This window comes from Durio zibethinus, chromosome 28, assembly GCF_047325235.1.
Source record: "Durio zibethinus cultivar Kanyao isolate XHJ-2024 chromosome 28, ASM4732523v1, whole genome shotgun sequence".
NCBI classification, from domain to species: domain Eukaryota; kingdom Viridiplantae; phylum Streptophyta; class Magnoliopsida; order Malvales; family Malvaceae; genus Durio; species Durio zibethinus.
The window spans coordinates 1,450,270-1,462,979 of NC_143189.1; the positions used below are offsets into that span (position 1 = coordinate 1,450,270).

Genomic DNA, 12,710 nt, shown 5'->3' on the forward strand with positions numbered 1-12,710 from the left:
ATCGAACTGTTGAAGGCTGACTTGGGTGGGAGCGTCCATTCAAGTGCTGCACGGTCTATTGCTTATTGAGAGAAAACTTAGTCCGTGACACGTGGTATCAGAGCACGGTTGAGAAGTGCTAGAAAATGGAGGAGATGGCCACAAGTGGTGGACCCAATTATCAACAGAGAATTGAGGAACTTGAGGCCGCGGTGGCCGCAATGAAAACTCACATGGTGACTAAAGATCGAGTGAGGGAGATCGAGACAACCCAGCGGGAGTTGTCCGATACTCTCCACAACGTGAGCGAGGAGGCTAGAGATGCCTTGAATATTCTCCAAAAGGAGTTTGAGGAGCTCAGAGCACAGGTGAGCATTTTTCAAATGGCTGTGGCCAGATCGGGTTCGAGCTCGACGGAAAGGGGAAAAAGGCCCAAGCTGCCGGAGCCTCGATGCTATGAGGGGGCAAGGGATGCTAAGGAGCTTGAAAATTTCTTGTTTGACATGGAGCAGTACTTTCGAGCTGTACACACGGATTCAGAGGAAGACAAGGTAGCAATGGTGTCGATGTACCTCACAGAGGATGCCAAGCTATGGTGGCGCTCCAAGTTTGTCAATGATGAATGTCCGATTAAGACTTGGACGGACTTGAAACAAGAACTGAAAAAGCAATTTTTTCCTGAGAATGTGGAGTATATGGCTCGAAGGAGACTTCGAGAATTGGTGCAAACAGGAACAGTGCGAGAGTTTGTAAGGAGCTTTTCTACCCTGATGTTGGATATTTGAGACATGTCCGAAAAGGACAAGATGTTTTATTTTCTTGAGGGCCTCAAGCCTTGGGCCAGGACAGAACTACAAAGACAAAAAGTGCAAGACGTGGTCACGACCATGGCTGCAGCTGAACGTCTCCACGATTATAATGATGGCTCCTCAAAATGGAAAAATCCTCCATCAGCTGACAGTAGCTTCAACTTTGGGAATGGGGGAAAGATGACTAGGTTGGATCGGCCCTTTAGTGGGGAATCAGACAGGAGGTTCTTTGGTCGAGATAGCACCTAACCCAAGACAAGCAACGCAGTGACTTTCAAGCCTAAGCAACCGCTAGCTTGCTTTCTTTGCAATGGGCCGCATCGGGTGGCCGAATGCCCACACAGAGGAGCCCTTAATGCCTTAAGAGCCTCGTCTCAAGAGTCCGCAAAAGCGCCAGAGAGCGTTGAAGAGGAGCCAGCCAGGATGGGTTCAATAAGGTTCCTCAATGCCCTCCACACCCAACTGAACACAATAAAGAAAGAGCAGGGTAGAGGCCTGATGTATGTGAACTTAATGATCAATGAGAAGGCCACCAAGGCCATGGTAGATACGGGTGCAACCGATACTTTCATCACACCAGAAGAAGCAAAAAGGTGTGGTCTCCAGGTTAGCAAAGACTGTGGACGAATGAAGACGGTCAATTCGCTAGCCTTTGCGATTAGCGGAAGCTCCAAGAGTGTGACAACCAAATTGGGGCCATGGGAAGGGGAAAGTAGACTTTACAGTTTCCCCCATTGATGACTTTGATGTTGTCCTCGGATTAGACTTCATGATGTTGGCTCAGGTGATCCCTATCCTCGCCGCTAGCTGCTTGTTGTTCTTAGGGGAACACCCATGTGTGGTGTCGGCCAATATCTTGCCAAAGAGTGGGAAAAAAATGATTTCAGCTTCCCATGGCCCCAATTTGGTTGTCACACTCTTGGAGCTTCCACTAATCGCAAAGGTTGGCAAATTGACCGCCTTCATTCGTCCACAGTCTTTGCTAACCTAGAGACCACACCTTTTTGCTTCTTCTGGTGTGATGAAAGTATCGGTTGCACCCGTATCTACCATGGCCTTGGTGGCCTTCTCATTGATCATTAAGTTCACATACATCAAGCCTCTACCCTGCTCTTTCTTTATTGTGTTCAGTTGGGTGTGGAGGGCATTGAGGAACCTTATTGAACCCATCCTGGCTGGCTCCTCTTCAACGCTCTTTGACGCTTTTGCCGACTCTTGAGACAAGGCTTTTAAGGCATTAAAGGCTCATCTGTGTGGGCATTCGGCCACCCGATGCGGCCCTTGCAAAGAAAGCAAGCTAGCGGTTGCCTAGGCTTGAAAGTCACTGTGTTGCTTGTCTTGGGTTGGGTGCTATCTCGACCAAAGGACCTCCTGTCTGATCCTTCACTAAAGGGCCGGTCCAACCTAGTCATCTTTCCCCCACTCCCAAAGTTGAAGCTACTGCTAGCTGATGGAGAATTTTTCCATTTTGAGGAGCCATCATTATAATCGTGGAGACGTTCAGCTGCAACCATGGCCGTGGCCACGTCTTGCACTTTTTGTCTTTGTAGTTTTGTCCTGGCCCAAGGCTTGAGGCCCTCAAGAAAATAAAATATCTTGTCCTTTTCGGACAGGTCTCGAATATCCAACATCAGGGTAGAAAAGCTCTTTACAAACTCTCGCATTGTTCCTGTTTGCACCAATTCTTGAAGTCTCCTTCGAGCCATATACTCCACATTCTCAGGAAAAAACTAGTTTTTCAGTTCTTGTTTCAGGTCCGTCCAAGTCTTAATCGGACATTCGTCATTGACAAACTTGGAGCGCCACAATAGCTTGGCATCCCCTGTGAGGTACATCGACGCCATTGCTACCTTGTCTTCCTCTGAATCTGTGTGTACAGCTCGAAAGTACTGCTCCATATCAAACAAGAAATTTTCAAGCTCCTTAGCATCCCTTGCCCCCTCATAGCATCGAGGCTCCGACAGCTTCGACCTTTTTCCCCTTTTCGTCGAGCTCGAACCCGATCTGGCCACAACCATTTGTAAATGCTCACCTGTGCTCTGAGCTCCTCAAACTCCTTTTGGAGAATATTCAAGGCATCTCTAGCCTCCTCGCTCACGTTGTGGAGAGTATCGGACAACTCCCGCTGGGTTGTCTCGATCTCCCTCACTCGATCTTTAGTCACCATGTGAGTTTTCATTGCGGTCACCGCGGCCTCAAGTTCCTCAATTCTCTGTTGATAATTGGGTCCACCACTTGTGGCCATCTCCTCCATTTTCTAGCACTTCTCAATCGTGCTCTGATACAACGTTTCACGAACTAAGCTTTCTCTCAATAAGCAATAGACCGTGCGGCACTTGAATGGACGCTCCCACCTAAGTTAACCTTCAACAGTTCGATATCTGAACAAATAACCATAAGCCATGGTTAGTCCCAAGCATTCACAATAAGACACATTATATCGAGATCAATCTCAAGTATACACAAGAAGTCACATTCACATCGAAAAAAAAAGAAACACATCGGGGCAACATTCGGGACATTCAATCGGGGTGAATTTTATTATAATCGATAATCATACATCGGGACTTCCCACCATTACCAGGGCCAGGGGGCAGCCCTTGGTGGATGGCCTAGGCCCCGTATAGCAACCGGTGAGACAGCCCAACAGTACGCTGCCGGCTCACCCCCTAAAGAGCCTTAGAGATTTTAGAGCTATGCTACTACTAACCATTACAATGTTTGAAATGAGGATACTTTTCCTAGCACAAGAGATTTACCCGGCCATGGCCCTATACATGGGTGGCTCATGACACTTTTCTTGAGGACCTCAAGCCTTGGGCTAAGACAGAACTACAAAGACAAAAAGTGCAAGACGTGGCCACAACCATGGCAGCAGCTGAACGTCTCCACGATTATAATGATGGCTCCTCAAAACGGAAAAATCCTACATTAGCTGGCAGTAGTTTCAACTTTGGGAATAGGGGAAAGATGACTAGGTTGGACCGACCATTTAGTGGAAGATCAGACAGGAGGTCTTTTGGTCGAGATAGCACCCAACCCAAGACAAGCAACGCAGTGACTTTCAAGCCTAGGCAACCGCTAGCTTGCTTTATTTACAAGGGGCCGCATCGGGTGGCCGAATGCCCACACAGAGGAACCCTTAATGCCTTAAGAGTCTCATCTCAAGAGTCCGCAAAAGCGCCAGAGAGCGTTGAAGAAGTTGAAGAAGAGCCAGCCAGGATGGGTTCAATAAGGTTCCTCAATGCCCTCCACACCCAACTGAACACAATAAAGAAAGAGCAAGGTAGAGGCCTGATGTATGTGAACTTAATGATCAATGAGAAAGCCACCAAGGCCATGGTAGATACGGGTGCAACCAATACTTTCATCACACCAAAAGAAGCAAAAAGGTGTGGTCTCCAGGTTAGCAAGGACTGTGGACGAATGAAGGCGGTCAATTCGTCAGCCTTTGCGATCAGCGGAAGCTCCAAGAGTGTGACAACTAAATTGGGGCCATGGGAAGGGAAGGTAGACTTTACAGTTTCCCCCACGGATGATTTTGATGTCGTCCTCGGATTGGACTTCATGATGTTGGCTCAGGTGATCCCTATCTCTGCCGCTAGCTGCTTGTTGTTCTTAGGGGAACACCCATGTGTGGTGCCGGCCAATATCTTGCCAAAGACTGGGAAGAAAATGATTTCAGCTTTACAGTTTAAGAAAGGGGTAAAGAGAGGGGAACCCTCTTATGTGGCATGCCGATCTACAAAGAAGGGTCGGGAGTGGAACCGATACCCGATGGTGTGAAAAATGTGTTGGAAGAATTTGAAGAGGTGATGCCAGAGATGTTGCCTAAGATTCTACCCCCTCGATGAGCAGTGGACCATGAAATTGAGCTCCTCCCAGGAGCGAAACCCCCTGCTAGAGCCCCTTACCGCATGGCCCCGCCAGAGTTGGCCAAACTAAGGAAACAATTAGATGAGCTTCTACAAGCCGGGTTCATTAGACCATCAAAGGCTCCTTTCGAAGCGCCAGTGCTATTTCAGAAGAAACATGATGAAAGTTTGCGATTATGTGTTGACTATAAGGCCCTAAACAAAGTCACTGTGAGAAACAAATCTCTTATCCCTCTTATAGCAGATTTGTTTGATCAATTGAGCCGGGCCAAGTACTTCTCCAAATTGAACTTGAGATTCGGCTATCATCAGGTCAGAATCGTTGAGGGAGATGAGCCAAAGACCACTTGTGTAACACGGTATGGTGCATTTGAATTTCTTGTTATGCCCTTTAGACTGACCAATGCTCCTGCCACATTTTGTACATTGATGAATCAGGGGTTCCATGACTACCTAGACAAATTTGTAGTCATTTATTTAGACGACATAGTGGTATATAGCTCCACTCTAGAAGAACATCAAGAACACCTGCGCTAGGTGCTTCAAAGGTTACAGGACCACCAGTTATAAGTGAAAAGGGAGAAGTGTGCATTTGCTCAGACCCAAATCCATTTTCTCGATCACATTGTTGAACGTGGCCACATTCGAATGGATATGGAAAAGGTTAGGGCCATCAAAGAGTGGACAACACCGAAGAATGTTAGTGAACTCCGCTCATTTTTGGGACTAGCCAACTATTATAGAAGGTTTGTGGAAGGGTACTCTCACAAGACCACGGCCCTCACGGAGCTATTGAAGAAGAAGCATAATTGGTGTTGGATGAGTGAGTGCCAAGAGGCCTTTGAGGGATTGAAGAATGCTATTATGAAGGATCCCATCTTAGCTTTCCCTGATATTGAAAGCCTTTCAAAGTTCAGACGGATGCATCTTATTTCGCTATTGGAGGAGTGCTTTTACAACAACATCACCCGATAGCATTTGAAAGAATGAAGCTAAGCGAAGCTTAGAGGAAATATACGGCCCAGGAAAAAGAGCTCCTGGCGGTAGTTCACTGCTTGAGGGCTTGACGACATTATTTGTTGGGTTCACACTTTGTTGTGAAGACGGACAATGCGACCGTTAGCCATTTCCTCACCCAACCAAGACTTACAGCAAAACAAGCTAGATGGCAAGAATTTTTAGCGGAGTTTGACTTTTGTTTTGAGCACACCGCTGGAAAGACCAATCAAGTGGCCGATGCATTGAGTAGGCGAACAGAGTTAGCGTCCCTTAGAAGAATTGCCCCAATGACGGCTAGCAGAGCCACGACAGACATTCACAAGTTGATTGAAGATCATTTAGGGAAGGACCCGCAGGCCAGTGCCATCCTGAAGCTAGTGGAAGAGGGGAAGTCCAAGTACTTCTGGCAAGAAAATAAGGTCTTGTGGACCAAGGGGCCTCGATTGTTTATGCCAAGAGCAGGAGGTCTGATACAGATGCTGATGAGGGAACGCCATGACACACCATGGGCCGGACATCCGGGCTGGCAACGCACTTTGGCGTTATTGAAACAGGGATACTATTGGCCTCACATGCGACAAGATGTGATGGACTATACAAAGACTTGCCTCATTTGCCAACAAGACAAAGTTGAAAAGAGGAAACCTGCAAGCATGCTTGAACCACTATCGGTACCCGCCAGACCGTGGGAAAGCATCTCTCTCGATTTCATTTCGAGTCTACCCATGGTTGGTGATCTTGAAGCTATTTTGGTGGTGATTGACCGGTTCTCTAAGTACGCCACATTCATTCCCGCACACAAGTATTGTACAGCGGAAGACACGGCTCGACTATTATTTAAACATATGGTCAAATACTGGGACCTCCTTCAAAACATTGTCAGCGATAGAGATCCGAGATTCACGGGGTCCTTTTGGAAAAAACTTTTCAAGATATTGGGGTCCTAACTCAACATCTCCTCAAGCTACCACCCTCAAACCGACAGTCAAACAGAATGGTTCAATGGATTACTAGAGAAATACTTAAAGCACTTTGTTAAAGCCAATCAGAAGAACTGGCCTTTGCTCAACTCTGCTTTAATTCCGACAAAAGCTCTTCCACCAACAAGAGCCCATTTGAGGTGGTCACCAGACAATTACCAAGGCTGCCCCACACTTCCTTGGAACAATATGGAGGGAAGAATCCAAAAGCCTTCAACCTCGACAGGGAGTGGAAATAAAACACGGAGAGTGCACAAGCCTACCTGGAGAAAGCATCGAAGCGAATGAAGAAATAGACAAACAAAGGTCGCAAGGCTCAACAATTCCAAGTTGGTGATTTGGTTCTTGTTCCACTAGTCCCTGAACAAACCAAGTTCTTGAGAAAGAGAGCTCATAGACTGGTACGCAAATATAAGGGTCCAATAAAGATCCTTTCTAAGGTGAGGAATGCTTCTTACAAAATCGACCCACCAAAATGGATGAAGGTGCACCCAGTATTTCATGTGAGCAACCTGAAACCTTTCCATGCAGATCCTACAGATGCTAGCCGAAAGGAGCCAACCAGAGCCGCCATCACCATGAAGCCACCCTCAGAGCATCGAGTCGAAGAGATCTTAGATGACAGGGAAACCAAGATATCTCGAAGATTGGTTCGAGAATACTTAATTAAGTGGGAGGGATTAAGACTAAAAAAAACCAGTTGGAAAAGAGAACACGACCTCTAGAGATTCAAAAGGAAGATTGAAGAATTTCAAGCCAGCAAGTAGATGAGGAGGTCGATAGAATAGGTGAGGGAGGATGTCATAAGCCAACCTTGTATAGGGCTATGACCGGGGCTTAGGTTGTCATTAGCCACCCATGTATAGGACCATGGCCGGGTAGATCTTTTGTGCTAGGAAAAGTGTTCCTATTTCAAATATTGTAATGGTTAGTGATAACATAGCTCTAAAATCTCTAAGGCTCTTTAAGGGGTGAGCCGATAACGTACTGTTGGAATGTCTCATCGGTTGTTATACGGGCCTAGGCCATCCACCAAGGGCTACCTCCCTAGCCCTGGTGATGGTGGTAAGTCCTGATGTATGATTATCGATTATAATAAAATTCACCTCGATTGAATGTTTCGAATGTTGTCTCGATGTGTTTTTTTTTTTCGATGTAAATGTATCTTTTTGTGTGTGCTTAAGATTAATCTCGATATAAATGTATCTTATTATGAATGCTTGAGACTAATCATGGCTTATGATTATTTGTTCAGATATCGAACTGTTGAAAGCTGACTTGGGTGGCAGTGTCCATTCAAGTGCCGCACAGATCGATTGCTTATTGAGAGAAAGCTTAGTCCCTTGATACTTCTCCAATGGTCACCACATACAACCGGACTCCAGTCACCAGAAGGAACCAAATTTGACCGTAAAAGTCGAACCAAAACTCCGACTCCATCACTCTGCTGACCCGACCCGGCCACCTTAAAAATCGCAACCGCCCGTAACGGCTCCCTCCTCTTCTCCACCTTCATCTCCATTCCCACTGTATTTTCTTCCGCCTCTCTCAATTCAATCGACACCGCATCTTGCGGCACCGGAACCGCCGCCATCAATTGAGATTGTAGCCTCAGCGCCACCTGGTCCTCGTCATCTCCCGCTACCCAATCCAGATCGATCCTGAATCCTAGCTCTTGCTGATCTTGCGGCGGTAACGATGCTGATGAAGATGAAGAGGAACTTATCGATGATGACGATGATGACGATGATGTGCGGTCGACATCTTCCCATGATTCTTCGTACCCGTAGTTTAGGGATAAACAGAAGATCTCCGAAGGCCGTTTCCAGCCTAGTCCCCAAGACATTGTGATGGGACGGTCAAAATGCGCGGGGAGAGGATTCTGATCCCGATCCGGCGTTTCACATTTGAATTTCTCCACGGCGAGAATAAATTGTACTGAAAACGGTAACGACGGTAGAAATGAGGTTCCTATTTTAGGGTTGAAGTTCAGATTTTAGAGAGATTAAAAGCGGGAGCTATAGATAAATGAGAAACGGCGCCGTCTTTTCTTATATTTTTTCCCGTTGTCGTGGTCGTTTTATTTATGGTTTTTCCAGTTAAGGGAGATTTGGAAAACGGCGTCGATTGTACAGTGATCGAACCGACATAGTCCCGCTCTGTGGTCAATGGAATTCATCCAAGACGACGTCGTTTCTCTTATCCAGTTCCAGTCTCAAATACCGGAACAAGCGTCGTTTCTCTTAGCCAGTCCCAGTCTCAAAACCAGAACAACCATGTGATTTGACCTAAGCTTTTCATTGTGTTTATAATCAACGCAATATATTAACTTTAACGATTCATATATTTATATAATATAAAATATTAAAATTTACATATTTATATTATTTTATATAAAAATTTTATATTAAAATTAATACGATACAAAACAAAAAATATATTTTTTTATTTTTTTAAATTTATATATATTTATTATTAAAATTTTAAATTATATCATTTTTTTTTATGATATTCGTATCGTATTATCATATTTTAAATTATCAACTTTAATTTTAAATGAAAGTAAAAAAAAAAAATGACTGTTGGATAGGATAATTACATATTTGACATAATATTTCATTACTTTTAATTAACTATAGCATGCCAAAATCAAAATATTTTTAGACTTTGCAACTGAAAATGGATCAACAATGTCACTGCTGACCTATAAAGTACTAGTAGGAAGTAAAACTGCTACGACTCATAAATCCAGCTTCTCTGTGGCTACTTCAAAAATGGCTTTCAAATCTTCCTTTACTCCATCATCAGCAAATATATAATCAATAGCATTTTCAGCAAGCTCAAACATTTCGATCTTTCCAAGACCTGGGAACATAAGAATAAATCATCAATGAGTATAAACTCTTCGATCTGTACCCTTCGCGTATGCTAGCTACATTCCACTTACCAAATGCAGAGGAAGCAAGACTGTACTCCCCAGAAAGACTGGTAGAGAAAACCCCAGAATCATCCGTGCACAGAACCAAAGGATGTTTTGCCTTGTATAGATAAACTGCATCACCATTTCGCGAGCAGATGCGTATAGAAGTCAGTATGCAGCAGAAAGAAAATTAATGTACTGCAATCCTTCAAGAGTAGCTGATTATGTACTTGCAAAATTAGATTCTTAGGAGTTGAAACAGAGGCAAAAAAGCCTCACCAAAATGATGGATATCGATTGAAGAAATTGTTTCGGTCCTGATATTGGATGTCAAACAAATCTCAACCTGAAAAAAGATTTTAAGAAACAAAAAAGAAGAAAATATTTAGCACCAAATGATCTAAATCCAACAAAATTCAGGGCTATAATGCAAACTCTTGAACTTCTAAAAGCCTCTCTAAATAGGTCTGTGAATAAAGGCAGTAGCATAGGCATCATTGAACCTTGATGAGAGGAAACATGGTTGACATAATAACATTTTGCTGGATTTTCAAATCTAATAAATTACACCAAATCAACCTATCAAATAATTGGCTTTGAAAATTTGATATCTAAAGTGAAAAATATCTTACAGGGATTTTCAATGATTTCAACTTTCTCCAGTTTTCCTCATCAAAGCAACATGCATGACCAATCCTCTGGGGAAGAAAATCTAGCATGGCTTTGATTTCCTCCTGGTTAGGTACCTACAAGCGATAAGATATGAAAATAAATAATCGGTGTTATTTCAATTATTATAAAGCACACAACTAGCATGACAATCTTGAGCAGTAGAAACAAAAATGCACCTCTCCACAGTGAAGAGTGATATAGAAATCCTGCTCCCTAGCAAACTTTAATGCAGGCAAGAATGTAGTCCTACATCAGAATCATGGCACCGCTATAACATTTAAAAGACATGGCCATGGATAAACTAGTAAGAATTAATGGCAGTAATTACTAATTATTTATCCAAAACGAAATTAAATAAAAATAAAAAAGAAGAAGAAGTTGTTTGCAAATGAGTACCAATTGCCTACAGTTGGGTTTCCAGAGAGATCAATGCCGACTACCCCAAAATCCCTCATTTCCAGCGCAAGCTTAACCTAGAAATTGGGGAAAGAGAAAGATATCAGATAACAAATAACAAGCTTTTGACAAATTGCATTCCTGACATACAGTTTCCATGGCAGCTTCAGTGCTTTCACGGCGGTCAATGCTTAGCAGAAACCTAACATATATTTTTTTTCTTGTAGTTCCATTAAATGTGTTGGTCTTCAAACCAGCAGGAGCATAATCAACATCAACTGAACTGATAGCTCTTAAACCCTCCATCACAGCTTCCATATAAGATCGTTTGCTCATTCCTATGGAATCATTTTTCTGTACAATGGTTCCATCAGTTCATCAATTCAAAACCACATGCTATTTATCATATAAAACAAATACAAAACTAACATGTTGCAGTGCAAGTACCTTAGGAGTAGTTCTAAGCTCTAGATATACAACATTCTCAGATGCAAAATCTTCAATGACCTATATGTAGAAAAAGTAAGAAATGTAAGAGGAATCAATATGGACGAATTATCGTAAAAGATGCCTTCAAGTAGGAAGCTTCCTTACTTCTTTAGTAATTCTTGTAACAGTCGAGTGATCAGTAGTGAGAATGTGGATGAGGTCGAACAGCTTGAACACTTCATGTAGAGTACGGTCACCTGAATTGAAAAAATTATTAGGAGTTCCCAAAATATCAGTCTTTAACATACAGAACACAATATAAGGAAACCTTGATTTCCTAGATGTGCAAGGATTGATTAAATCAACCAAAAATTTCCAACCCCAAACCCAACCCGGCCTTTCCACTTGAGCTGTGACCAAGTAGCCAAACTCATGTTTGTTTTGGGTTCTCAAGAATAACAACTGCACAATGTGCACATGACATAATTGAGCAGAGAATATTTCCTCCTTGCTTTTCATTCTTTTTTCAGCAATGAAATAGAGTAAAGCTTTAAAAGAGGAGGAGGAAACATACTTTTCATTATAACATTCTCCACCTCAGAGAAAACAATGATACCCTTTTCACCCAAATCTCTTGCAAGTTCCCTGCCAGAAAGCAACACCGCTAAATTAACCTTCATAATTCTGAAAGCAAAGATAATTGAAACCTCAAGATTAGAGAGAGAGAAGAAAGGGACAAGTAAGCTCACAGGAGTGTAGAGTTCCTAACCGAACCATTGAGATGAGCATGAAGTTCAACCTTTGGCATTGAAACACAACACTCGGTATCTTGTCTGTCCATCTTTTCTGTCTGCCGCAGCCTTTGGTTTGGGTTTTCAACGGGGTATGCTTAATGTTTTGCAGCGTGATGGATTGAGTTTTGAGTACTTAGTTCTAAATAGTAACTACATGGTCAACGTCAACGAGGACAAAAATTAAAAACTAACGGACAAAGAAAGGAGTGGGCAATGGCAGCAATGGGCCCAAAGAAATAATGATTTGTCGGGCTTCAACAAAGTCTGGAAATATCAGATTTCAGGCTTAAGAACCCAAAATTGAGGGTTGAATTTCTTGGTAAAAAAAATAAGACTGGCTCAATGCAATGAGCCATACAAAGCACGCCCTTGGGCGTCAATGGCGTTTGGGGAAACACTGATCTCGGGCAATGAGAACCCCAAAATGAAAACCTCCCGGGCGTCAATGGCGTCAAGGGATTTGCCACAAATGAAGTTATAAACTCAAATATCCATCGACAACCTCCCTGACTGATTATTCTTTTGGTCATTTTTGTTGTACTGTACAATGAAATAAATGAAGACAACATGCGGGAAAAATGAATTCATTTCTTATGCAATTCATTTGATTATATATCTTCAAGCTTTTCTGTTCGATATCCATACCGGTTCAAAAATTTTTAAACTTGATTATATGAAGCAAAACTTATATTCGTACATGATAGCCATTAGTTACATAATAATCAAACCTGGTTATAGTCTTAATTCTGAAACATGATGTTCTTGTAACAAGCATTGGGCTTATATTTATTCTGGAAATAAACATACACAGACAGATCATACATACGTTGCTTGCTATTTTCTCAGAAATATATTGC

General features: G+C 43.0%; 1 protein-coding gene across 1 annotated transcript; it reads right to left on the reverse strand.

Annotated features, from left to right (window-relative positions):
• Positions 1 to 9,230: 9,230 nt before the first annotated feature.
• LOC111280906 (N6-mAMP deaminase-like) lies at positions 9,231 to 11,972 on the reverse strand. The gene is made up of 11 exons (XM_089757099.1): positions 11,809 to 11,972; positions 11,634 to 11,704; positions 11,225 to 11,316; positions 11,078 to 11,137; positions 10,781 to 10,984; positions 10,631 to 10,707; positions 10,411 to 10,480; positions 10,195 to 10,308; positions 9,842 to 9,908; positions 9,590 to 9,694; positions 9,231 to 9,507 (listed from the first exon to the last, which is right to left on the reverse strand). The coding sequence occupies exons 1-11, from the start codon at positions 11,898 to 11,900 to the stop codon at positions 9,383 to 9,385; spliced, it is 1,077 nt and encodes a 358-aa protein (XP_089613225.1). The 5' UTR covers positions 11,901 to 11,972; the 3' UTR covers positions 9,231 to 9,382.
• Between the last annotated feature and the right edge of the window lie 738 nt (positions 11,973 to 12,710).

Bases quoted from the DNA above. Each gene is read 5' to 3' on its own strand.
- LOC111280906 (XM_089757099.1), bottom strand. From the start codon at position 11,900: ATGGACAGACAAGATACCGAGTGTTGTGTTTCAATGCCAAAGGTTGAA. The intron at 11,138-11,224 runs GTAAGGAAGCTT...TTCTACATATAG, and splicing joins TTACAAGAATTACTAAAGAA to GTCATTGAAGATTTTGCATC. The intron at 10,481-10,630 runs GTACTCATTTGC...ATTCTGATGTAG, and splicing joins AACCCAACTGTAGGCAATTG to GACTACATTCTTGCCTGCAT.